A 26,546-nucleotide genomic window follows, 5' to 3' on the forward strand; every position below is an offset into this window, starting at 1 on the left:
GGCCCGGGGGCAGGGCAAGCTGGGGGCCTGGGCCCCCTGGGACAGGGGGTCGGGCCTGGGTGCCGGCTGGGAGTGGGTTGGACTTGGTGCCCTGCAGCGGCTTGTCGGTCAGCTTGGCCTTGCTCGGCAAGGTCTGGGTCTTGGGGTTGGGCCGTGAGGCGGCCTGTGGAGGGAGGACGTGTCCGGGCCGAGAGGCGCTCCGGCAAGCTTCCGGCTCCGCGGAGGTGGCCAGGGGGCAGGCCACGAAGGGGCTCTCGGGGGGTGGGGGGGGCAGGGCAAACTTTCTAACAGGCTACAGGGTGGTGCGGAGGGCGGGGGCAGAGCGCGAGGGTCCCCGAGGGTCCGCCATGCGAGCGCCCCCCGCCCCCCCCCCGCATGCACACACACAGCACCAGGAGGACCCGAAAGAAATGTTCAAGCAGGACCCCAAGGCAGGACCGGCGGGGACAGGCGGGCATGGGGGGTGGGAGCATTTGCCATAAAAGAAAACAAATAACAGACGAGAAAACAAACAAACAAAACAAAAGAACGTGCAGTTAGCCACAGCAGAAGCAACCACGGGGGCCCGGCAGCAGGTGGGGGGGCACGGGCCCAGCCTGGGCTCTGGGAGCCTCCCTGCCCCCCCCGCCGGTGCACGCTGGGCTTCTGGGAGCTGGGGGTCGGGGCGGGGGCTCACCCGGGGGCTGCTCAGCGGGCTGGCGGACAGGCCCGAGGAAGCGCCACTGATGGACCTGGACCTGGGGACACCGGTGCGGGCAGGTCAGCCGGGGGCCGCAGCTCCCGGCTTCTCTCCCCCGGGCCGACCCTCCGAGGGGCCGGGAGCCCCGGCCGAGAGCCTTGAGGCCGCCCTGGCCTGCGCACACCTGGCCACACGCAGGGCTGTCCTGCTGTCCCCGCCCCGCCTCTCCCAGGACCGGGGAGGCCCCGTCAGAGCCCAGTGGGGGGGCTCGATGCCCGTCTCGGGCTCGTATCCTCCAGGCCGGGTGGCACCAGGGAGCCCTCAGCACGGGTGTTGTCTGGGGCTTGGGTGGACGGAGGGACGAGGGGAGACAGGTGCTTCCTGGGAGCTGCGTCCAGCCCCTGTGTCAGGTCCGCTCTCCAGCTCCTGGTGCTCTGAGCCCGGCCAGAACCCCCAAAGCTGAATTGTCACAGGCCCTGAGTCCTGTGCTCGACAGAGTCTCCCGTCCTAGCGTGTGGGCCACCAAGTGGGCACTGGCTCAGTCCTCCATGCCCACAGCCCACCTGCCTGGCCCAGAGCTGCCCACAGCATGCCAGCCCATAGCCCTCTCCTCACTGGCACCCCGAGGGCTGGGGCCAGGCCAGGCTGGGGTGAGCACTGGCAGGGACCACGAGCCTGGTCCACCACTGGCCCCACTGGGCCCGCAGACCTGGCGGGGCAGGAACCAGGCCGCCTGCGAGGCAGGAGCCTCCCTCTACCGCACCACACGGCCTCAGAAAAGGCCCACCATGCTCGCTCAGCCCTGGGTGCTGGCACCTGCCACCCTTCGAGGAAGGAAATGGGGCGGGGCGGGGGGCAAGGCAGCCCCAGGAGAGAAGAGGAAGAGTGAAGGCCCGCCCCAGGCAGCCCAGCCCCAAGGGGGCCCGCGCCCACCCACTCACACCCCGGTCCAGTCCCTGGGCCTCAGGGAGGCACTGAGCCCACTCCAACCAGGGCTCCGGCATCTGCGGGCCGGGGCCCCATGGCAGGGACCCTCCAACTGCACCACCTAACGCAGCCACGGAGCCAGGGTGTGGCGCTGACCTTGGTCCCAGTCCCCCCGCCCCCCGCCCCGCCTGCGCACAGCCAGGACAGTGCCCAGAGCCAGGCCTGGGTCCAAAGCTTTCAGACGCTGGAAGGGACTGGGGGCCATCGGTCCCGGCTGCTGCCCACCCCAGCAGCCACAGGCCAGCCGGGCAGCCGCCAAGAGCAAGGCCCAGCGCCTGGGGCCTGCCTGCTCCTGAGCCAGCCATGCACCCGTCGCTCGGCACAAGGAAACCAGAAAAGCAGCAGTGGAAGGGGGGGCTGGGGAGCCGCCTCCACACAGTCCTGTCTGACCAGGCCGCACCTGCCAGGGACAGAAAGGAGGGGCCCGCGCGCAGAGCAGCCAGGGCAGGTGGGCGGCGAGAGGCCAGCAGGGCGCAGGCAGGGGCATGGAGAGGCACGGGAGCAGGCGGGAAAACAGGTGAGGCCCGGCCACCGTCACCCACGGGCAGCGGGTCCTGCAGGGACAGGGCTGGGGGCTCGGGAACGCCGGGCCCCATGCAGAGACCCAAGAAACCGTCATGCTTCCTGCCGCCTCCTGGGGAGCCTGCCACGCCCTGGCCTGCCGCGCCGGCTCCGACCCCTGTGGGCAGCACGGCGTGGGGGAGGGGAGGGCAGCCACACAGAGGAGGCCTCGCAGCTCGCAGACACTCGGGGGTCCCCGGGCAGGGAGAGCGCAGCGGGTCTCCCCACCCGGTCAGGCTGGCCACGGGCCTTGCCCCAGCAGCCCACGCCTCCTCAGGGCCTCAGGCCCGGCCCTGCCACCAGGCCCAGCGTCGTCCTTGGGGCTGGGGGGTGGGGGATGGGCGGGCAGGGTGTATACCTGTCTTCTTTGCTGAATTGGGGGTGGGCTTCAGCGATATCCAGGCTTTTACTGAACACTGCTTTACTACAGCAGGAACAAAGTGAGAAAACAGAGTTACTGACGCAGCCCCACTCAGCGGCCCGGGAGGCTGGGCCTCCGCGCAGCCCCACACGAGCTGGGCATGGCCTACCCGGCCCGAGGCCAGGCACGCGGACACGAGGGCAGGTCGGGCAGGAGAGTGCCGGGGCCACGGCGCGCCCCACCCTGGTGACCTGCTGGCGGGGGGCCTGGCCAGGCCTTGGAGGTGCCCAGCACCCACCACCAGTCCGAGGACCCCTCCAGCCCCGGCCAGCGGCCCGCTGTGGCCCAGGGCCAAGCGGCCAAGCCGGAAGAAGAAGCAGGGCCTGGGGCGGCAGGGCTGTGCAGGGGCAGCCGGCAGGAAGGGACTCGCCAGGGACCGCCAGGATGGTCCACAGCGGACCCTGTCCCAGCTCCTCCGGCCCCAAGGTGGCCAGGCCTGGAAGGCGGAGCAGACACTGGGCTTGGCGGCCTCCCGTGCCCGGCCCCCGCTCAGGGCGGACGAGGAGGGAGAGACGTGGGGTGGCCGAGATGCGGTGGGCCCCCCGTTGGCACGCAGCCGCACTGGGAGGTCGACCCGGAGAGCAGGGCGAGGCTCAGGAAAGGTGGGCTGCGGAGAGGCAGCCTCTCGCCCTGGGGGCCTGCTGGGGACAAGGGCGCCCACAACAGGCAGGACCCGAGGCACAGTCAGGGCAGCGGCTCAGCTAGCAGAGACCTTCTCCCCCACCACCCTCACCAGCCCCTCCAGTGCCAGATCCCACGGGCAGGGGCCGTGGTGGTCTGCAGCCAGCCTGTTTCCCCAGTGGAGGCTTGGGACCACCAAGGGAGCTGAGAACCACCAGCCCAGTTTTATCCCGATGGTGGCCATTTGCTGGCAAATACCTTGAGAGGCCCGGCTGTCCCCAGCGCTCAACCCTGAGCTGACCAGGGGCAGCCTCAGAGCTGGGACCCGCACAGCGGGGTCTCCATGTCCCAGGGCTAGGGCGCAAGCCCCCACCTAGACAGGAACACGGGGTCCCTCCCCGTGCAGGCCCTGCCCAGGGCCAGGATGAGGACTGGCCAAGGGCCCTGCCTGGCCAGCCAGAATGAGCCGAGGCTCTGCAGGACCAGGTCACCCTTCCTTCCTCCAGGGGGCGCTGCTGGCACAGCCCAGACCTGCTGGTGTCCAGGCTCCTTCCTTGTCCTTGACCCCCACACTGCCACAGGGGACCCAAACACAGGGCCAGCATCACGTGGGGACAGGCCTTCCGGGTGGCTCTGAACACGGCCTGACCCCACTGTAGCCAAGTCCAGTCCACTCCAGTCCAGCCCAACCAGCCCCGTACAACACAGGCCAACAGAGCACAGCCCAGTCCAGCTCAGCCCAGCCTCGCCCAGTTCAGCCCAGCTCAGCCCAGCCCAGTCTAGCCCATACCAGCTCAGTCCAGCCCAGCCCCGTCCAGCTCAGCCCACCCCAGACCAGATTAGTCCAGCCCAGTGGCTCAGTCCAGCCCAGCCCAGTTCAGCTCAGTGCAGTCCAGCCCAAGCAGCCCGGCACAGCGTTGTCGGGCCCCACCCAGTGGCCTTAGCGCAGCCCCAAGGCCGGGGGGGCAGAGATGAGCCAGGCCAGGCCCAGCACAGCCGGCGAGGGGTGCCGACGCTGGCCAGGCCAGGCCACCAGGAGGCAGAGCACTGGAAGCTCCTGGAAGGCACGCACCTCTGGCCATGCTGGGCCATCTCGATGGCCCTCCGCGCGGGCACCGGGGAGCCGCCGTCCGTCACGCTGAGCACCTCCATGGACTTGCGTTCAGGCCGCCGCTTGCCGTGCCGGTTCAGCATCGGGGAGTCCACACGCTTCCGGGGAGGGTCTGTGTGCAGACAGGGGTCAGGGCCCAGCCTGGGCCTGAGAGGGGCAGCATGGGGCCAGACCACCCTGCCACCGTGTACCTATTTCATTTCTGGGGGGCAGGTCCTCGTCCTCGTGGCTCGGGTACCTTTCTTTCCGGTCCAGGAGAAGGAAATAAATCATCTTCTCCTGGTTCTCCCTGCGGGGTGGGGAGGGGAGGCAGCGAGAGGGATGGGCAAGCCGGCTCCCGGAGGGGCCCCGCCCCGCGGCCGCGCCGCCCCAGCGCCGACGTACTCCTCGGACAGCAGGTCCTGCAGAAGCTTGTTGCGGTCCCGGAAGCAGCCCAGCGAGTGCATGCTGTCCAGCACGTCGGGGTCCATGTCCTCCAGGCTGGGCAGCGAGCGGATCTGCACCTTGCGGGGGATGGGCTGCTCTGGCTCCGGCTCGTTCTTGCCTCCTCTGCGGACGACAGGCACCGCGGGGTCACTCTCCACCTCTTCCGCAGCCTGGGCCTCCTCCACCCCCACCCCGAGGTGCCGGGACGGCGGGGCCCACCCCTTCCTGGGCCCCGAGTCTTACTGCTCTCCCTGTGCCCAGCCCCTGCACGCCTCCTGCGTCCTGCCCGAGCCCAGCGCAGGCCGGCCCGGACCCTGGAGAGCCAGGAGTGGCTGAGGCTTGGGCCAGGCCTGCGCTGGGCTGGGTCACCCCCCGCCTTCCCTAGCAGGCCCTCCAGGCCACAGTGACGGGTGACAGGCAAAGCAGGTGGTGTGGGAGGAGGAGCTACTTACATATACCATATGTGTTTCTGAATGTGCTCTAGCTACAAGGAAAGAGAAACAGGGAGTTAGTACGAGGAGGGACCGAGGAGCCCACGTTAGGAGGCGGGGTGGGGAGCACGGAGCTCAGGAGTGTGCAAGAGAGGACAGCAGGGGAGGAAGGGGCTGCGGGACGGGGACAGGGCATGGGGACAATGTGGGTGCAGGCCGGGAAGAGTGTGGGGAGGGGCTGTGTTCCCGGAGGCTCCAGGCCAGCACCCCGACCCTGCCTACCCCCGATGGAAGAGAAAATGCTGACGCAGAGAGAGAAGGAAGGTGAGCAGGGCCGGAGGGGCTGCAGGCGTGGGGGGCCTGGGCGGCAGAGGGACTGAGCTCGAAAGCAGAGTGGCCTCGGGGGTCTCAGGGCTCTGGGACGGAGGTCAAGGGAGGAGGGCAGGAGGGCAGGGGAAGCGGCCAGGGCGGCCCTCCTGTGCACAGGAAGGGGCTGGGTGCAGGTGTGAGCAGGAGGCTGGGGGCCGGCCCTGCTCTCTGCCCGGCTCCCCGGGGGACAGCTTGGCTGGGGAGGGAGGGGGAGAGTGGCCTCTTGGGCCCTGGGCCGCCCTTGTCCCGGAGAGAACAGCCAGACGAGTCCTGCCGGCATGCTCTGGGGACCGGCCCTCCTGGCAGTGACTGAGCCCCAGGGAGGCAGGAGGTGGCCAGCTGGGGGCTTCTTTGAGAACCAGCTTTCCTGGACCCTCCCCAGCCCACCTGCCAGGAGCAGGGGTTGCGCGGAGCCCTTCACACTGACCAGGCCCCGGAGAGCCCAGGACACGGGGGCCGGCATCAGCCGGCGCTCCCCTGCCAGGCACAGCAGCCCTGTCCACACCCGTGCACGCGCACACCGTGCCCGCTTACCCAGTGCTCGCGCACCACGCACGCCCCGCACGGGCACGGGGAGGGGGTGGCCCCCGGCGAGCGCCCATCCTGCCCCCGAAGGAGACGCCCGGGGGGGACGGGGCCCAGGCAGGGTCCCGCGCGGGGCTGGGGCGGCGTCGGAGGGAGCGGGAGGCCGCGGCACGCACCGTGAGGCGCCGGGCGGCGTCCACCTCGATCATGCCGCGCAGCAGGCTCTGGCAGTCGGGCGGGATGAAGTGGGGCATGTGGAACACGCCGCGCTTCACCTTCTCCAGCAGCTGCCGCAGGTTGTCATCGTCGAAGGGCAGAGCCCCCTGCGGGCAGGGGACGGCGGTCACCGCGGGAGGGGCGCACGGGGCGCGCGGCGGGGCGGGGGCGGGGGGCTCACCACCAGCAGGGCGAAGAGGATGACGCCGCAGCTCCACACGTCCGCCTTGCGGCCGTCGTACTTCTCCCCCTGTGGGCGGCAGCGGGGGACCCGGTGAGCGGCCGGCCTCGCTGGGACGCTGCGGCCCCGGGCGCAGGGGGGGGGGGGGCGGGGGTCGGACGGGGCCCGGGGCATGGGGGGCTGCGAGGCTCCAGCGGCGAACCCCCTGGATAGACGGTGACGAGGTGGGGGACGGGGCGGCGGCTACTCACCCGGATCACCTCAGGGCAGGCGTAGTGGGGGGATCTGCGGGCAAAAGCAGCCGTCAGGCCCGGGGATCGGACCCGCTGTGGGCCCGGGTCACCCCAGCCCGCCCGCACTCGGGGCTGCCCCCCAGGACCAGTGGAGACGCCGGAGGCACACTCTGCCTGCAGGAGGTGCCCAACAGGAGGCTCAAGGTAGGGCCGAGCCCCTCACAACCTAATCCCCACTGCGTGCTTCTAGGGGAGACTGAGGCACAGGAGGCTGTGGGCTCCGCCACACTGCAGGCGGTCAAAGGAGAGAAGCGTCCCGGGAAGCAGCACAGGGCTGAGCGCGCAGAGCGCGTGGGCAGCCGCTGGGATAGGACCCGCCTCCCGGAACCGGGGAGGGGGGGGGCTGTCCCGAAGGGTCACCAGGTGGTCCCTTCACAGCATCGCCCTTGGCAGCGAAATCTGGGAGCACAGGCAGAGGCCCTGGAGCTCCAGGCCGGCCCGGCGGGGCAGCCGCGACCACGGGCAGCGTGGACAGGGCGGGCAGGGGCCTCAGGGTCGGACACTCACCCGCAGCTGGTCTCCAGCAGACTGTCGCCAACCTGCAGCGACGCCATCCCGAAGTCGGCCACCCGGATGTTGTTCTTCTCGTCCAGCAGGAGGTTTTCCGGCTTCAGATCCCTGTGGCTGGAAGGCGGCGGGTTGAGGCTGAGCAGTCCCCCAGCTGCCGCCCCTCCCCAGAAGCCCATCGGCACAGTGTGGGGCCAATGGCAGCCCAGCCTGGTGATGTCACAGGCAGCCAATGGGAAGTCACCATCCTGGTGGCTGTGGTCTCGGGAACGGAGACACAAGGACCCTCTGGGGTCACACCACATGCTCCCGGCCCCACCATTAGTGCTCTGCGCCAGGGCCGACCTGGGACCCCCAATCCAGAGTGGCCTGACCCCAAGCCCCCCCGAGAAGCCTGAGGAGGGGCTCCTGGAGCCTGGGGCAGACACCTAGCAGAAGCTTCCAGACGCTCCCGGAGGGGGTGGGTCAACAGAACGTGTGCCGCCGGCTCCAGGCGCAGAGGGGGGCAAGGGTGGGGCAGAGGTACCTGGTGGGCGGTTATCTGATGGGGTGGGGGGCACCTGGGGGTAGGGGGACCTGGTGGGGGATGAGGGTGTCCCTCGTGGGGAACGGAGGCGCACCCTGCCGGGGCTGGGGACACCGGGCGGGGGTCGGGGCGCGCACCATATAGAGTGGCTGTGACAGAAGTCCAGCGCGGAGATGATCTGCCGGAAGAACTTCCGGGCCTCCTTGGGGGTCAGCCTTCCCTTCTTGACAAGGTAGTCAAAGAGCTCCCCGCCGGACACGTGTTCTAGCACCAGGTATCTGCGGGGCACAGGTGGGCGTCGGGGGCTGCACGACGTCCGACCCACCTGCCCTGGGGCCACTCAGCCACGGGGGCACTGGCCAGAGGCCTCAGGCCGGCACCCCGCCCCAGCGCCACCCCCGACCTGTCCCAGCCTCGATCGCCCTCAGCACAAGCCCCTTCCCCCCACCTCCTGGCAGGCCTGCTTCAGGCACCGCCATGCGGGGAGCCCTCTGCTGTGCAGAATTCCAGGCTCAGGGCCACCCCCGGGCCCCTGGCTGAGGGGCACTGTGGCGGACGACCCCCGCGCGTGACCGTTCCAGGCCCTCCCAGGCTAAGCCAGCTCAGGCTCCCAGAGCAGGGCCCTGATTCAGACACTCGGGCCCTCAGGGAGGCCTGGCCAGTAGTCCGGACCTCTAAATGGGGTGAGCAAGGGGCTGGAACAGGGCAGGGCCCGGGGTCCCTAGGGGTGGCCCTCACACCGGGCCTCGGAAAACAGACGGGAAAGGTGGGCGTGGCCCAGCTGGCCGGTGGCGGGGGCGCGACTACCCCGTCTCAGCTCCCCAGAGCCTAGAGGCCTGGACTGGTGCAGGAGCTGGGGGCTGGGCCACCAGAAGGGCTGTGACGGGGTACGGTGGGCCAGTGGCCTTGAGGCCCACCACTCCCCTCTGCCACCCCTTCGTGCCTTCCCCTCTGCCGCATCGTGTCACTGGCACAGGGGGGCCCAGGGCCACGGTGGGGGCAGGGCATTCCGTGTCCAGCCTGCTGACGAGGGCCGCAGGGTGAGGGCGGCTGCAGGGAGGGAGGGACGCCGAGGCAGGGGGCACAGCACGGCCCAAGACGTGCGCACGAGGACACCTGCAGGACCCCACGGAGGTGCTGGGAAGGGGGCGTCTCCAGAGCAGGGTGTGCAGGAAGGGAGGGGTCCGTGGGGGTGGGGGTGCAGGGGCCCTGCGTGCAGGGGCTGGAAAGGCGGACAGGGCACCGGGTGGGATTCAGGCCGAAGGGGCCATCCAGGGGGTCCCACCCTGCTCCTGAGCGGGAGGGTCCGACCAAAGCACAAGCCCTGGGCTGGCCTCACTGGCAGGGACCCCCGACTGCCCTCCAGCTGCAGGCTTCCCAGGCGGCCTTGGGCTTGGGGGGGTCCTAGGGAGCGTGCAGGGACCTCCAGGTCCCAGCTGGGCCACCCGATCCCCCTCGTGCTGGGCGTGGTGTCCCTGTCACCAGGCCTTTGCCTGGGCTGTGCCTCCCCGCCCCGCACTGGGCTGCTGACCAGGCCCTCCCTGGCTTCCTGACCCCCCCCCCCACCAAGGTGGCCTCCTTGGGGCCAGAGGCTCTGCCTGTCACCCCCCGCCCCAGGTCTGTCCTCACGAAGATCCCCGCAGTAGTGAGACGCGATGCATCTGCTGCTGTGTGTGGAGGCGGCCAACATCACCTGCCCCCAAACTCATGGGGCACCACTGCACACTGCAAGCGGGACCCCAGTCAGGCCGACGGTGGGGGGTCGTGCAGGAGCGTGTCTCAGGGGGCAGGGTTCCTCCTGCCCACAGCATCAGGGACCCCAGGGCCGGGACCTGCCACCCAGCACCTCACACTTGTACTGACCAGCCGGCTCCTGTCACCCGCAAACACTGGGGTCCCAGCTAGCACAGCAGGGACACCGCCCACGGGGCCCAGAGAGTCAGTCCCTTGTCGGAGCGCCCGCGGTTTGGACCGAAGGCCCGTCCTCGACCCGTGTGCCCGAGCCTCCCTGCTCCCCCGGGGCTGCCCTCTGTGGCCAGCTTCGTGCCCCAACCCCATTGCCCAGGACAAGTGGGCTGCAGACGGCCACCTGAGCCAGCGGGCTCCCAGGCCTCCCCGGGGCTGGGGCTTGGAGCTGAGCCCTCAAGGGTCCCCTCCCCTGCTCAAGTTTCTCCACTCAGGGCCAACACGCCCGAGGGCTTGGGCATCACAGGCTGGGCCTCCTGCGGTCACACAAGCGGGAGTGACAGGGCTGGGCACCCCCTTGTTGGGACCCTGGCAGGGTACCGCCACCCACAGCCCAGGTGAGCTCAGGGAGGCCACACAGCTGGCGATCGGGGCTGGGGGGTGCTCCGCTTTCCCACCCAGGTGTGCCTGGGACATGAGATTTCCGCTGGCCTCTGAGGTCAGCCGCGCTCAGCAGCATGGGAGCCGGGCATCCCGGGGAGGGCGGGACAGCGGGTCAGGCGAGGGGCCTGGTGAGCCATCGGCCGGCCTGGGGTCTCAGCCGCGTGGATGAGCAGACGGGGAGCTCAGTGGGAGTGGGGAGAGTCCCCAGGAGCCCCGGCAGAGTCTAGGGGCTTGTGGCATTAGCTCGCTGGGGCCAAGGGCCTCCTGCTGCTTGACCCTGGCTGCCAGCCTCCGCCTCCAGGAAGCCCTACCCCCTGGGTGGTTCAAGCTGATGGCTCGGCCAGGAGGTCTGGGCCAGGAGCGCTGAGCGTGGAAGCCTCCGGAGAGCTCCCCTCCCTGCTCACCGGGGCCCCCTCCCCAGGGGGCTGCCTGTGCCCTCCCCGAGGCCCCACCCCGGCTCTCCAGACCCGGCAATACCTACAAATATTTTTTGTTTTCATAAACATCGTGTAGCTTTAGGACGTGGGGGTGTTCGATGAGCTTCAGGATGGCGATCTCCCGCTCCACCTGCTCGGGGAGAAGAGGTCCGGTTGGGGGCAGGCTTGCTGCCCAGCTCCCCGCACCCACCGCCCCATCCGCCCCGACCCGCAGCCCCGGGGCCGTGCTGTGGGGGACACCAGCACCCGCTGCCCTGCCCTCCACGGGTCTCTGGCTGGTGGGGAGACAGGGCGCTCGAGCGGACCATGCTCCCTGGATGCCTCGACGGGGTCACGGGGGCAGCAGGAGGCTTGGAGGAGGGCCGGCCTAGCGCTGGGGCCCGCACCTCTGTGGACTGGCCCATCCCCCCCAGGGGCATCCCACGAGGGGGCTGCCTCCCGGTGCTTGCACCCAGGCCCTGCCAGGCCTCCGGCAGAGTGCGACCCAGTTGGACCCCCAGGCCCCAGCCATGGAGCTCTCGTCTCTCTGGCTTGGAGCGCTTTCGGGCATCTAGAACACTGTCCTCAGTTGAAGACATGAGGCCCGGGTGCTGTCAAGGCAAGGTCAGGGTCGACCTGCTCCCATCCAAGCAAGCAGCACCTCCCCTTGCAACTGCACCACGCTTGGCCCTCAGGGTTCCCCAGTGGGGCCCACACGAGTCCCCCCCGCCCTCCGACGAGGTCCTCTTCCTCGTCGGCAGCCTCCATCCCACAGGCGGCCGGTCACCGCCCTCCTGGCACGCGGGCCCCACCCGCCCCCTCGGGAGATGTCTGGGAGCGTGTGGGAGGCACCGTCCACGAGGCAGGGGCCGGCGTGGAGACAGGGCCCCGCTCCCAGCATGCCCCCTGCCGGCCAGGTCTGACGGCTCCTCCCCCACAGGCAAGCGGGCAGGTGGGGGAACCTGAGGCCCTTCCTGCTGAGCATCTGGAACCAAAGGGGCCCAGACTCCACCAGGTGAGGGGCTGCTTGGTCCCGGGAACCCGCCCATTCTCTTTCCCCGCTCAGGGGCAGGGGCCCCTCCTGAGTCAAGCTGTGGAAGCCAAGGCCCCAGCGGGTGGGCACAGCGTCCCGGGGGACCCGCTGGCCCGGCTTCCCGACACCCCGGCTCACCTTCATCAGCACAGACTCGCTGAGCTTCTCTCGGTTGACGATTTTAATAGCCACCTTCTGGCACGTGACACAGTGGATCCCCAGCTTCACCAGGCCTGCGGGGTAGAGAAGCCCCTGAGACCCGAGCCAGGACCCAACCAGCACGGCCCTCCCTGCTTCCCCCCGACACCCCAACCCACCCCCGCCCCCGGCCCCTCATCTGGGCTCTGAGCCCTGCCCCCACCCCCATCGGCCCAGCGCACCTCCTGCTGGACGCCGCCGGCCCGTCTGCCGGCCCACACTCCTTGATCCTGCCAGGACGACTCGGTCCTGCGGCGTCCCTGCCCCACAGCACAGCCCCGCCTCGGAACCAGCCCTCTGACCTCCTAGAGTCCCCCGTGCTCTGGAGGCCATGGAACCCAGTCCCCCCACGCCAGGCCTTCCGCCACTGCCCAGCCATCTCCAGTGGGGGAGGCAGGGTGACTTTGGGCTCAGGGCCACCCCGCCCCCTTAGTGCCCCCTCCCCCCAGGATGCGCGGCCTCTGCCACCCGACCCCCAGCCTCCCTTCAGCCTGCATGTCTCTGGACAGAGGAGCCCCGAGTCTGGTCACTGCCGTCTCCAGGACGGCAGGACGGGCCCAAGGCTGCTCCCCGGACAGCAGCACCCCAACCTTCCACGCCCCACGCCCCTGGCCGCCCCCCATGGGGCAGAACACAAATTCACTCTTTCTCGTGGCCCCTCTTCCAGGGCCCGAGCCCAACACCCTGCTCCAGTTCTGACCGCCGGCCCCACGCCTCCACCTCTCCTGCCTCCCCTCGCTGGCCAGGAGAGCCCTCTGGGGCCACCACAGCCCCACCCCTCCTGCAGCCCGGGCCGCTGCCAGCACCCTCCAGACCTCTGGGTGGACTGCTCTGTGGCCTGCGGCCTAGGAACACCCATCTCCATCCCCGAGCCTGGGCGCCGACTGCGACATTCCCCAGGGCGACTTTCATTCCTAGGGAGGCACGTGAAAGCTCTCGCGATGGCTGGACCCACTCCAGCACTTGGGGGCCCAAGGGGAGCCAAGGGACCCCATTCACCTTGGCATCGCACCCCAACCTCGGGACGCCCTGCCTGTGGACACTGAGGGGCACCGTGCTGTGTTAGCCAGACTCCATCAAAGTCGGGACCCTGACTGCATGCGCACCCCATGCTGCTGGGGTGACCCGGCCTCCCCCACTGTTGCTGCTTTAACCGTGACCTTGACCCCTTTGTCATGCTCACCGGCTGCTGGGTTTCGCCTGGGTCGGGGGGGGATTCTTTTTTTTTTTTTTTTATAAAAGATTTTATTTATTTATTTGACAGACAGAGATCACAAGCAGGCAGAGAGGCAGGCAGAGAGAGAGGAGGAAGCAGGCTCCCTGCTGAGCAGAGAGCCCGATGCAGGACTCGATCCCAGGACCCTGGGATCATGACCTGAGCTGAAGGCAGTGGCTTAACCCACTGAGCCACCCAGGCGTCCCGGTCGGGGGGATTCTTACCAACCTGGAAGAGCCCCTCGATTTTTATGGGAAATGAATTCCTTGTCACGTGTGCAGAAGACACCTTCCCTTCACAGACCACACGTCCGTAATTTTACTTGGCCTCTGTGTCCCTCCACGGAACATGGTCCCAGCTGCCCTTCCCAGCATGGCTTCTTGCCCCTGCCCCGTGCTGGGGTGGGTGGGCCTGCGGCCAGCCTCTCCGTGCGCTTGGGGAGCTTGGCCGAGGGAGGACGCCGTGCTCGCCCAGAGGGCAGGAGGGGGGGCGTGGGCCTTCGTGGGCGATGCCCAGGGGTCGTGTGCACACTCAGGGAACGACAGATGGGCTCCTGGGCTCCGGCACGGTGTGCCCAGCGAGCTCCCGCACCCCCGGCTCCCACCCCAGGGAGGCCCGCAGACCCCAGGGAGGCCCGCAGACCCCAGGGCTCTTGCCAGCTGTCTTTGATCTGCTCCGGGCCCTGTGATTCCAGGGCAGCAGGAAGAGCACAGAGAGCCCCGCAGGAGGGCGCTGCCGGCATCTGTCTGTAATTCAGGGCTGGAGGCCCAGGACTCCCTGCCCCCAGCCCAGCCCCCCAGACCACAGGCACCAGCCAGAGTTAGAAGCAAAACTCGTGCCTGACAGGTCCCCGGGACAAGGCTGACAGGACGGGGGTGCCAGGGAGATAAGCAGCAAACACGGCCACCCCATGGAAGACAAGCTCCTCCAAGTCTGGAAGGGCCAGGGACAGACGCCGGAGACGGCTGGCACAGGAGCCCCAGAGACCCCCCAGGCCCAAACGCCGTGGCTCCATTCCCGACCACAGGTGGGCACGGCCCTGGGCCGGCTCTGCGGGCCGTTCCCGCACCGACCAATGGGAGGGACGGGGCATCTTTGGACAAGAAGGACTTTGGGAACCATGGCTCGGGCATCAGGGTAGTGGGCACACGGCCAGGAGGACGCGTCCACAGACGCACCTCACACAGCCATGCACACGGGTCCTCGGAAGGCGGGAATTGCAGACGTGTGGGGAGAAATGTCATCCTGCTTCCAGAAAAGGAAAATAAACGGGCGTCCAAGGGACAGGATGCTGTCCAGAAGCAGAAAGTCGCTCCGTTGGTGTCGCCACCGAGCGCCACGCCAGGCACCGTGGGACGCCAGGGAATGCGGCGGCCGCACCACCAGCCGCTGCCCAGCTGCCCAGGGGAAGAGACGTGCTGAACGAGCCCCGCGCAGGGCAGCCCCAGAGCAGTGGGGACCCGGATGCTACGGGCCAGTCCTGCGTGGAGGCCTCCTGCGGTTCGTCCGTGACCTTCCCCTCCTTCTTGGCCGTGGCCCTTCAGAAAAAACCCTGCTGGAGCGCCCTGCGTCCTGGAACCCCCCAGAGTAGGACCCGAATTCCCTTTGGTCTGGACAGGGGTCTGGGCGCAGGTGACGGTGTCGCATCAGGGAGAGCCACAGTCTGAGTGTCCACCATGGGCCGGGTGTCGAGGGCCCTCCGCAGAGAGGAGCCCGGAGCCTGCGAGGTGCGCAGACAGCTGCGCCTGTCCCCACCGCACTCCAGCTGGCTGTGGACCAGGGCCACATGAATGCCACAGCCTCTGCAGGCACCTGGGAACACCACCGGCCCGAGAGAGTCCGCAAAGGGACGCACACAGGGCACCTGCAGCTCCTGCTCGGGGCAGTGGGAAGCAAAGGGAGAAGTGGCTGTTTTTGCGTTTTCTCCTCCAAATCACCGAGCACCTGCATAGGTGGGGACCTGGGAAGGCCGCTGCCCACGGTCGGTTACTGTCCAGACTCCCGGGCCTTCGATCGCCCCTGCCCTCTCCGGCCCGCATGGTCCCCCCCTCGAGGAGGCCAGGAGTTTCTGCCAGAGGCCCGCCTGCTGCTCCCCTCACCCCCGCAGTCCCTCCTGCCCCCGCCCAGAAGAGGGTGGGAATTCAGGGAGGGGTGGGAGTTGGTGTCCGCGCACAGGGCCCGTGAGGAAGGCCCCCGAGGGCAGCGGATGTGGGACGCGGGCAGGCTCGCGGGTGGTGAGCTGTGGTCCGGTCGCAGCAGAGTCCCCTGGGGAGGAGCCTGGTCAGGAAAAGGACGGCCACTGTCCACGGTGCTGACTGAGCCTGGGGCGCCCTCGCAGGGCCCCGCCTGTGTGCTCACATCGGCCCCCCCACGCTGTGTCAGCGGGCCCTTGGACTTAGGGGACCCGGGGAGGGCTCCCACTGCAGGTTCTGGGAAGGGAGACTCGTGATGGGGGGAGGGGGGTTGCTTCTGCTGGGCCAGGACGGAAGGGCAGGGCAGCGTGACGCTCTGTCTGCATCTCAGGAGAAAACAGTGTCCAGCCGCTGGCCCTCACGGGACCATGCAAGGGTCACTAACACCGGGGATGGGAGATCGTCCCTCCTCCGTCATGAGCTGCCGCACCTCTGGGGCCCTGCAACCGCTCCCAATACCACAAGTGTAGCCAAAGGGGACCCATTTTCTGCCTCCATGGCCAGTGTCACTGTGGGGCCCCATTTGTAGGCACGTAAGGGGGGGTGCTCCAGGGCCCGGCACAGCGGACATGACAGTCTTGCCGGGGTGGACAGGCCCTGTCACCCCTCCTGTCTGGGCTCTCCTGGGAGGAGGGAGGAAGGGGCACCACACCCGTTGTTGGGAAAATGAGTCAGCAGGGCTGGTGGCCCTGAGCCTGGCCCAGCTCCCCGGGGCTGGGCTGCCCACAGCTGGGCAGCGGGAGAAGGCGGGAGAGGGCAGGCAGGGGCACATGGGACTGCGGGGGGGAAAGGGACTGGGAACACCCACCCCCAACATCAGCACACAGACTCCTCCTGGGAGCCGCCTGGACCCGTGCTCCGCGCAGCCCCCACCCGCCACTGCCCTGGACCTTCTCTGGGGCCTGAACTTCCCAGGCTCTGCTCCCAAGGGCCAGCCCGGCAGCCGCACTGGGGTAAGCCACAGACCTCACAGGTGGCCCTGCCCTGGCCACCGGCCCCACATGGAGCAGCTCCGCGTGCCACGGCCAGGACCCACATGCCCGGGTGTGGAGGCGGAACCAGAACGGCAAGGCCCAGGCACAGTGCTCCCCCAGGACCTGCGTGGGCAGCCAGCTGGCCCAGGGGGCTTCCCAGAGAAGCTGAAGATCGAACTGAGCCCAGAGGACAGCAGGACTCAGGTGGGACTGCAGAGGCCCCGCCCCCAGCTCTTGGGAGCAGCTCGAGGGCAGAGGCAGTGAGCACAGGCCGCATGTGCAGGCCAGTGGCCGTCTGCAGGGCCCCCTGCGGCCTCTTCCTGCCACGCTGTCACTGGCCTCTCCGGACTGCAACAGCCTCCCAGAGGACCCCTAGAGAACCCCCCTCCTAGAAGCCTCCCAGCCACGTGGCCCCACCCGTACCGCACCAGGCTGGCCTGTGTGCCATGAGATGTGGTGGAACAACCAGCCATCCTTCAGGCTGGGTGGTGACCAGAGCTTTTGGGGTCTGCTCCCTGGGATCCCTGCTCTGAGGAGCCTGCTGCCTCGTCCTGTGGCCAAGAACCAGCCTGACCCACCCTGGGAGCCTCGGAGGAGCCCAGGCATGGCTGCCCAGCTTGGCTGCCCCATGATTCCTCACCCTCGGGAGCCATGAGACAATGTTCACAGTCTCAGGCCCCCAAGTTTTGGGGAGACGTTGTTAGGTCACAGGACACGGAGACGCTGCCTTCCCGCCCCCTGGGTCCAGGTGGATGCCGGCCCCAGCATTCGCTAGGAGCTGAACCAACTGGCGGGGTGGCCTCCCAGAGGCGGGGTGGCCTCCCAGAGGCAGGGACAGCCAGGCAACCCGGGCGGGTGTGCCCAGACACGGTCTCAGTGTCCTCACCTCACCTGTGCAAGTGGGGAGAACAGCCTGTCCCACCCAGGCCCTTCTGGACACCCTGGAGCTCTCTCCCTCAGACTCTGGGATGGGGGAGGGGGCGGGGGACACACGGGGGAGGTCTGGTCTGCCTCTTTCTCCGCATCCCTGTCTGCGGTGGGCAGCCCCAGAGACCTGCTGGTGGCCTCCCATGGCGAGAGGCACCCCGTTCGCCGGTCTCGACCCCCAGCCTGCTGGGCAGCTCCTGACCCTGGGTCTGAGAACAAATGCTCCCGGGCCCTGGGCAGGAGGTGGTGCGTGGGGGGTGGGGGGTGCTCAGGTGCATGGACGCTGGTGGGGGAGGAGCAGATGATACCTGGCCGTCCCGCTCCTGCTGGGACACAGTGCCGCCTGGTCCCTGGGGGGGTCTGTCCCTCTCCCTTCAGCGCCGGGGATGTTCCTGCCACTGGGTGTCCCCCGAGGAGAGGGAACTCCTCACACTGGCCCTCTCTCTTAGCCTGACCCAGAGCCCCTTCCACGGTGTGCCTGGGCAGGCAGGGAATCCCGAGGCTGGGCAGGAGGCCGCCGAGAGGGGCAAGGTGAAGGTGCCCTTCATGCCCTCCTGGTTCTCCCCCATGCCCTCTTCACCCCCACACTCAGCCTCATTCAGGGCCGGGGGCACCCGCGGAGGCAGTGGGGGGCCCTGGGGGTGCCACAGTGAGACTTTCAAGAACCTCACAGGGGACTTTCCAGGTGACCACCGAGGGCTCCCGGCACCAACCGAAGCCCCCTGAGCCCACGGGCAGGAAACTGCGGTGCAGACGGGGACAGCGTGGGGACCCCTGGGGACCCAGACCACACACAGATTGTGCAAGGACGGGTGGTGGCCTCGAGGAGACACGTCCATGTCCTAATACCTGGACCCCATGGATGCGACCGTAATTCGGGGTGGGGGGAGCCTTTGCAGAAGTATATTTGTAGATCTCGATACGAGCATTCTCGGGGTTTGGGGCAGCCCCTAAATGCAGTGACGGGGCTCTTACTAGAGGCACAGAGAAGTGTCGCGGGGACACGACGGGGCTCCGCGGGGCGGCCGGCACACCAGGGGCCTGGAATGTGCCCCTACAACCCAGAGAAAGAGACATAGTCCTTCCGGGGACAAGGTATGGGGCAGCTCCTCATAGCGGCCCCAGGAGCCCAGCGCAGGACCTGCTGCACTCATGGGAGTGTTTACCTCGAGTTTCCTTTCCTCTCAAATGAGATGAGACTCAGAAGGGCTTTCTGCACCTGCTGCCACAACCCCAGCTAAGCACACGGCTCCAGATCCCTCACGGTGACCAGAGCCCCTCCCCCCGCACGCCCACACTCAGCCAACTGCCCTGCTGCCTGCCCCACCCCCACCACCAGTCTCTCAACCCAGCAGGGCTCCAGGGATTTAAGGACAGGATTTGCTGCGGGGCTGGGGGGGGGGGGGCGCGGATTCTGCTTCCTCCCTAAGCGGCTCTGCCTGCGCCAGGCACAGCCCTGTGGGGAGGCACCCTATGAGCTGCATCTAGTCACCTAAGGCCGTGCTAAGGCCCTGGGGTAGGGCGTGCTCTGGGGGATGGTCAGGCCTGAATGTGGCCGCCCGCTCCAGCCAGACCACTGCCCAGAAAGGAAGCGTCCAAGGATCCTCCTCTTAAGCCTTGATCCTTACAATGGTCCACTTCCATTCTCAGAAGAGGAGACAGGCCGGGCCTGCCTGACCCCAGGGCCCATTCTCCTGCCACTGCCCAAGGGGTCAGGGTGAAGCCTACCCACGCCTAGGCCTCCCCAGCAGGTGCAGCCACAAGCCCCACCCCCAGCACCACCTCACAACAGGCTTAGTTAGTAGGCGGGTGCTGGGCAAAGACACAGGATGAACCCAGGTTCAGGTTCCCAGGGCCCCTCCCCCAGCCACCGCCCGGTCCCTTCAGCACCATGGACGGGGCTCAACGCAGCCCTGGCTTGAGTCCAAGCAGCGGACTGCTCAGGGCTACTGGCGGAGCTGGGGGCGGGACACGGGACACCAGAGCCAGGGTGCCCTGGGGTGTCAGCGCTCCCTGGGCAGCTCCTCCAGCCACACCCCTGCTCCTTTCTGAGCCTGGAGCCAAGGCCTGCCTGCACCGCATTCTGGGGGTCACAGCCCTGTGGTAACCTCTAAACCCAGGATACCAAGGAACACAGAGCTCTCCGGGACAACCAGGGCGGCGCCAGCAGCGATCTCAGGAGATCCCGCCCGAGGTCCCGGGCACCTGGCGCAGGGTGTGGGTAAGCCCTCAGTGTCTATAACGCCTCCTTCCAAAGGGTGGGGAGGAGCAAGCCCCCATCCCTCTGGGAAGAGCACCCGGCTTGTGGCAACCTGCAGCCGGGGAGAGTTGAGGAGGCCAGGACCCGGCAGGGGCGCAGGGTTGGCTCACAAAATCCCCCAGGAGTGGCGTGGGATGAGGATGGAGCCGGGGGCCGAGCGGCTGCCTGCTCTCCAGTCTCCAGAGGCTCCGAGCCCCATGCTCACGGAGAACGCAAGGTCCCTCTGGCCTCCAGTGTGATGACATCAGTGTGCAGGCCCCACGAGCCGTCCCCCCGCCTGGAAGCCCCACCAGGTCTGGGTTGACCCCTCTTTAGGCCAGGCAGGGGGAGGGGGTTACTCGTGCTCCCAGGGAAGCTGTGCTGGGAGAGCGTTCACACAGGTACGTGTGAAAGATGCGGGCAGGGCCGTGCTGAGCCGCGGCCCCTCCACCCCACCCCAGCTGCCTCCCACCACAGGACAGGTCCCTCACCAGCTGCTTGACCGCCATTCCCACGAGCCTCCCCCTCCTCCCGGACTGAGGTGCTTGTGGGCAGGCTGGGGAAGGTCAGGGACTGAAGATCCAACCTTAGACCCCTCACCCTGTGTTTGCTCCCTTGGATAAAGGGCCACACGCGCACCCTCCTGCTGGCAGCACCCCTTGCCCCCCGCACTCTGAAAGGACATCCAGTCGTCAGACCTGAGCCCAGGAAGAGGGTTGGGGGCCACCCACCCCAAGCCCTCAGCAGCCCCCTGTCCCCTCTTCCAGGGGCTGGTCCAGGGCCGCCCACACTCACATCTGGCTTCCAGGGTCGCTCCTGGGCAGGCAGAGGGCAGAAGCTGCGCCTGCGGGGCGGGTTCGGTTCCCAGGTTTCAGGAGACCCTCTGCCCGCCCAGTTGCCTTAAGTCCTAGCCCGGGGCACCTGGACCCAGCCGACGCCCTTCAAACGCACCGCCTTGGCAGACGTTGGGCCGCCAGCCCGCCCTCCCCAGCCCTGCACCGCCGGGGGCCCACGGACTCGCAGACCGGGAGGGCGGCCCCTTTGAAGTTGTCCAGACATCAAAGAGCACTCGTGGCCTCCCGCCCCGCAGCGGCGGCGTCCGGGCCTGCGGTCCTCCCGTGCGCCCACCCGAACTCCCTTCCCGCCTGTGGGCCCCCTGCCCCAGCTCTAGGGAGGGGGTGCGGGGCTGGCGTCTTGGTTCTCTCAGCCTCCTCTGGGGGCTCAGAGCTTCCCCACCCCCTCCTCCGTTTGGGGCGGCGGGGAGGCCCGGATCGCATGCCCCCCCCCAACCTGCGCGCCCATCCGCCCGCGTCCGCCCGCATCGGCCCGCGCGCCCCGCTTCTGGGCCGGCCGCCGCTCCCCGCGACGCCCCCGCACCCGCCATCACGCGGCTGGTCCCGGTCCGCCCCCACGCACGCTCTTCCAGGTTGGAAAGGAGGCCGATGGGGGACCCGGAGGGGGCAGGGACGGAGCGCGGGCCCCAGCCGGCTCCTCTCAATATAGACTCCGCGGTGTCCTTCGCCCACAGGCGCGGGGGGCGGCGCGCGTCTCTTGGGAGACAACTGTTCGCGCTCTGAAAAGGAACCTCTCAAATTAAATTAATTAAGGCCTGGAATATTTCACACCCGCCGAAGCCGCTGCTGCCTCTGCGGAGCTCTCCGCCCTCCCACCCACAGCACCCAAACACGACGCGGGGGCCTGCCAGCCCCTCGGCTCCGTGGACCGCGGCCCGGCCCGCTGCTGCCCTTGACCCAGGGGAGGAGAGGCCGGCCCTCCGCCCCCGCCCGCGCCCGCCTCCCCCTTCCGGTCCCCTCGGGACAGCCGGGATCTTCTGCCCAAAAGCCCTGGCAGGTGGAGCAGGTGGGGGCTGCCGGGCGGCGGGCAAGGGCCACGGAGCCAGGGCACCGGCTTTGAAAGCTGGCTCCTGCGCCCCTCGTGGGGTGGGTGCTTAGGTGGCCCCTTCAGCCTTGAGGGTGTCCTCACACCCTCTCCTGCCTGTGCTAAGTAAAGACGGCATGAGCGCCCCCCAGGTGGCTGGTCCTGAGCCTCCTGTCCCTGATCCCTGCCCCTCCCAGAAGCAGTCTGGGCCTGGCCCCCGGGACGGCCCAGCTATGCAGGTAGCCAGGGGTTCTCTGTGCTGGAGACCAGTCAGTCGAGCCAGGCACACTCTCGCCAAAGCCCAAAGTCAGCCTTCAGAGGCTTGGCACGGTTGGGGCACAGAGCCAGTTAAAGATCCGAAGAGAACTGCATGTGCCCCTCCTCCAAAAAACTCCCTATTGGTTCTTCGCCCACCTGGAGGGGGTGGCCAGGGACCACCCACTGGGACCCCAGGATTAGGAACTGGTTTGCCAGGACCCAGCTGGAGGGTTGAGGGTGCGGCCCTCCTGGGACCGCAGACCCTCCCGCCCCATGTGACCTCCCAAGTTCAGAGCTGAGAAGGGCGGAGATGCTGGGCTTCTGCCGGAGGAGCACAGACATGTCAAGCCCCCAGACCCAGGCTCAGTGACAAAGGCACTCCCCACCCCGCCCAGAGGCAGACATGTGTTCAGGAAGCACCAGAAGCATTTCCTCAGCAAGCCACAAGAAGGTGCCATTCAAAAGGTGTTGCCACTGGGGACACATGAGAAATGAGACAAGGAAACTGGAGGGAGGAAGATGGGCCCCCAGAGGACTTTGCTGGCCCAGGCGCTGGAAGAGGAGGCAGAGCTGGGTGCAGTTCTGGAGAAAAGAGGGAGCCCGGCAGATGCTGGGGGGGGAGGGGGGACGTGGGGAAGAGGCCCCGCTGCGGACAGGTGTCTGGCGAGGCTGCCAGGGCCCTGCGGTCCAAGAGACCTGCGTCCGTTGTGTTTGTCTGCTGTCAGTGCCACCTTCTGGGTTAAAAAATGGTGGTGGAAAGGAGATCTCGAAACACTCCAAAAACAGAAGGCAGGGGGCAGGTGTGGGGGACAGGGCAAGGATGGGGCCTCCAGTTGCCAGGGGACCCAAGAGAAGTGCCAGGTGTCAGGCTTAGCCAGGGACCGCAGGGCAGGCCTGAGGGTAGAGCTGCGGAGACAGATGTGCCACTTACTGAGGATGCAGATGTGGGAGCAACCCAGGCTGGCGCCCCCTTCTCCATGCCCAGAACGGGACACAGACTGGGACAAACCGGGACAAAACCCTGTACTTTAGGGGCCACAAGCCTGCCCTGAGCAAGTCTTCCTTCTCCCGGCAGTCTCACTGCCCAGTCCCCGCCCCGCGGCGCACCCCCCTCAGCCTGACCACACTCTGTGCGCAGGAGTACCCTCCCGGAGGGACCCGGTTAAGAAAACATCCCTCCTTCTCACACAAGGAGCCTCACCACCCACCCAGGCCCCCTCCATGTAGGTAACAGCCAACTGGATGTTACCAGAGGGAGTCCAAGACGGAGAAACAGAACTGACCTGGGAGAAACAGGCAGTCCGAAAGGCTTTTACGGATCACTGCGCTGACGCAGATCTAATAAGTTGCTACATCTATAAAACAAGAGATCTACAAGAAGGATTAGAAAACAAGAAAGAGCTCTAGGAAAGCAATGACAGTAATTGCTGGAAAAAACAGCAGCTGAAAGAAGGACCACACCATGGAAAATGCCAACGAGCCTGCCCAGAGACCGGAAGGAAGGTGGACCGGAAGGTGCTGATAACCCGGGAAGTTGGCAGCTGACCAAAGGAAGAAGCTGAGAGTGGGCAGCAGAAGTCCCCAAGACCCCAGGCCCAGTGGGCATAGACCGTCCCAGGGAAAGGCCCCACAGTCCTGCCCGGCCACGGAACGCAAGCAGAGCCACATATGGGCACAGCCTTGCCAGTGAGATCCCAGGAGCTTGTTTCACTGCCTCAGTCACTCACTGACTCGGCGAGGATTCACGGGGCTTCTACGAGTGACAGGCATTCGAAACAACAGGGAATAAAAAGAAGCAACGTCCACACTGTGGGGTTCACGCCCTGCATATACTTAGCTAGAGCTGACCAGAAACTCCCGGAAGTGACCACTCAGTCTTAACCCAGCCAGAGCCCTGCCCAGATCAAACTGACCTGCCCTGCCCTAAATGCCTGAGAGGGAAAGTGGAGCCCATTCTGGAAAAGCCCAAAACCCTCCCTACTGCAGTTGAACTGTCTTCTTAAAATAGACAGTGTCCAGCATACAATAAAAAGGATGCCATCCATAAAGAAGCAGAAAAGTGTGACCTATTCTCAAGAGAAAAAACAGCCATTAGAAGCAGGCTACAGGGCACCTGGGTGGCTCAGTTGGTTAAGCAACTGCCTTCGGCTCAGGTCATGGTCCCGGAGTCCTGGGATCGAGTCCCGCATCAGGCTCCCAGCTCCATGGGGAGTCTGCTTCTCGCTCTGACCTTCTCGCCTCTCATGCTCTCTCTCACTATCTCTCTCTCAAATAAATAAATCTTTAAAAAAAAAAAAAAAAAGAAGCAGGCTACAGCTAACCCAAATATTAGAGTTTTCAGAAAAGGATTTCAAGATAATATTATAAATACACATTTTTTTCTCCTCTCTCCCCCTCCTCTTCCCTCATAAATGTATTTTTTAATCACAGTAAAGGACAGACCAGAAGAATTCACCAGATGGGCTTGTGAGCAGACCAGGCACAAAAGAAAGGATTCATGAACTCTAAGACAGGGCAACAGAAAGTGCCCAGACTGAAACACAGGAAGCCAAAGAAGGAAAAACCAAGCAGAACAGCACATCAGAGGCCTGTGGGACAACAACAGAAAGTCTCATTGTAACAGGAGCCCCAGGGAAAGAGGAGAGAAAGAAAACAGAGCAGAAGACATATCTTAAGAGGTAAGAGCCATGATCTTCCCCTAACGGTATTACATAGATCAGCCCACAGATCCAGGAAGCTCACCGAAGTGAAAGCGGAACAGAAACACGGAGAGCCACGCCAAGCGCACCCCTGCTACCATGATACAATGGAAAGAGAGAGAGAAAAATCTGAAAACTAGCCAGCGACAAGGAGGCCCAGCACACCCGGGGGAGGGCCAGCTGTGCCCGTCTTCTTGCGGCCAGGAGTCAGTGGCTTGGTCACTACCTCAGTGCGAACTCCAGATTCAGCAAAAATAGCCCTCAAAAGTAAGGGGATATAACGACATTTGTAAGGACCTCCCCACGGGATCTCTGGCCCGAGATTCTGAGAATCACATCCATAGAGTAACCCCTCATGAGATTCTAAATGGAAAGACGTATAGCAAAAATATGAATGAAAAAGAGATTAAAGTAACTTTAAAAAAGACACGTTTGACACAAAATAAGACAGGGAAAGAGGAACACGTGTAGCAAGACGGGACAAACGGGAGGAGGGCACGCTCGAATCACACCGTGTCCGCAGCTACATAGAACATCTACGCAAAACGTAAATGGCCAAATGCTACGGTAATAGGAGGCTGTTACGGGGGGGGGGGGGGAGCCCAGGGGCTGACCGCATGTTGTTTACGAGAGACACACTTTAAATCAAAGGACACACTAGGTTGTAAGCAAAAGGGTGAGGAAGACGGGCCCTGCCAACCCTCGGCACACGGGCAAGGACAGGATCCCCAGGATGAGCAGGGACGGAGGACGGGCGAGCTGACCTGGGCGCTCCTGGACGGGGAGGAGCCGCTGGGCAGACTGGGGGGCGTGGGGTGGGGACAGGACAAATGTGGAGTTTCATCCGTGAAGTGCAGAGCGGAACACAGAACGTCCGACTGCGCCACGTGCTCGTTGAGGAAGGCCTGAGAAGGGACCCTGGTGTGGTACCGCACAGGTCACTCAGCAGGGTGGCAGGGTCAAGAGACAGACAGATGTGGGCTCAAGAGCTTTAATGTACATGGGGGTGACGAGAAAGGCAGGTGAGCCAGACGGGCACCTTTCCTCCGTCCCCCTGAGGTCAGGAGTTAATGGAGCCAAAGTCGCTCAAAGCGCCGGGGGCGAAGGACTGCCCGCGGGGGCCCGGGTGCACGGAGAGGGTCCTCTCAGCTGCGCGACAGAAGCCCGCTCGCCCACGTACCTTCTCCGAGGAGGTCACCTGACACAGTGAGCGGCAGAGGAGGAGGACGTAATGGATCCCACCCAGAGGGGGCTCCTGGGAAACCCCCTGAAGGTGGCTTCTTGAGAGAGAGAGAGTGCTGAGCAGACTCCACAGCCGGAGCCTGACGCGGGCCCGGTCTCACAGGGCCGAGCTCACGACCTGAGCCGGGACCAGGAGCGGGACAGAACGGAGCCGCGCACGCAGCCCTGAGGGCCGCTGTTGCAGAGAGACACGGCGGTTTGAAGGACGTCCGGGGACTCTCAGGAGGCCACCAGGAAGACGGAGAACTGGAGAAGATGAATGGGCTGCGCGCCCCCTGCGCATCCCCCATCCTCCTGTTTTTCTTTCTCTCTTTCTCTCTCACACACACACTCAATGAGTTTGTGATAAATAGTGCAATTTTTTTTAAAAAAGGCAACTAGTAACTCTAGAAAAATCAAAGGACTCCAAGCAAGTTGTGTTGCACAAGGAATGCGTCACAGATGTAAACATTCATGGGATATCAGAAAAGAGAATCCACTCAAAGGACTTTGAAAACTCGGATTTTCCCAAATCCTAACAGCCCGGCCTCGGGCAGGCGCACAGGCGCGGCCTCCTCCCAGTGGCCCCACCGCTCCGGCCCGACAAGGGAGAGATTTCGGGCCTGCGACCCCGCCCAGCACTGAACGACATCCCCCCGTCGACGACAATCATGAGACCCTCCTTGTGACGTCCGTTCTGAGAGTCAAGCTACGGCCACCAGACAACGCGGAGCGGCTCAAGCACAGACGGGGGTGTGATCTGGGGCACAGGGACAGGAGGAAGAGACGCTGCTGCCGCTTGGAGCCAGGCCAATGTGTTGGTCACAAACCCAAACCTCGCCGGGGCGCCGGGGACGCGCCGCGCTGCCGAGCACGGCCGACACGGGGGTGCAGGGGCCGCTGGGCTTTGCCTCGAGTGCCAGTCCGGATGCGGGGATGAGCCCCCCTCCGGGAGCACCAAGACTGGAAACAGCTCAGGGAAGTGGCCGTGGGGGCTGCACGCGGGGTGTCGCAGAGCCAGACCACTCGGAGCGGAGCCCGCAGCCCGCGACTGGCCCCGGCGCGCGCTTGTGACCCCCAGGAGAGGACAAG

The 26,546-nt window shown here is 66.3% G+C and overlaps 1 protein-coding gene across 13 annotated transcripts in view; it reads right to left on the reverse strand.

Annotated features, from left to right (window-relative positions):
* Positions 1 to 26,546, reverse strand: part of BRSK2 (BR serine/threonine kinase 2) — a 58,220-nt gene that overhangs the window by 9,943 nt on the left and 21,731 nt on the right. For 9 of the 13 annotated variants that reach the window (XM_082749281.1, XM_082749276.1, XM_082749283.1 and 6 more), the window contains exons 2-14: positions 11,791 to 11,885; positions 10,685 to 10,770; positions 7,992 to 8,132; positions 7,329 to 7,445; positions 6,780 to 6,813; positions 6,529 to 6,597; positions 6,308 to 6,454; positions 5,259 to 5,290; positions 4,765 to 4,929; positions 4,572 to 4,669; positions 4,342 to 4,492; positions 2,586 to 2,651; positions 677 to 737 (exon numbers count right to left, since the gene is read on the reverse strand). In XM_082749281.1, coding sequence (XP_082605407.1) covers positions 677 to 737; positions 2,586 to 2,651; positions 4,342 to 4,492; positions 4,572 to 4,669; positions 4,765 to 4,929; positions 5,259 to 5,290; positions 6,308 to 6,454; positions 6,529 to 6,597; positions 6,780 to 6,813; positions 7,329 to 7,445; positions 7,992 to 8,132; positions 10,685 to 10,770; positions 11,791 to 11,885 — 1,262 coding nt within the window. Of the gene's footprint in view, positions 1 to 676; positions 738 to 2,585; positions 2,652 to 4,341; positions 4,493 to 4,571; positions 4,670 to 4,764; positions 4,930 to 5,258; positions 5,291 to 6,307; positions 6,455 to 6,528; positions 6,598 to 6,779; positions 6,814 to 7,328; positions 7,446 to 7,991; positions 8,133 to 10,680; positions 10,771 to 11,790; positions 11,886 to 26,546 lie in introns of those variants that run through there. The other 4 variants (XM_082749284.1, XM_082749282.1, XM_082749280.1 and 1 more) reach the window with 2 other exon arrangements.

This window comes from Mustela nivalis (genome assembly GCF_964662115.1).
Source record: "Mustela nivalis genome assembly, chromosome: 9".
In the NCBI taxonomy this organism is placed as follows: Eukaryota; Metazoa; Chordata; class Mammalia; order Carnivora; family Mustelidae; genus Mustela; species Mustela nivalis.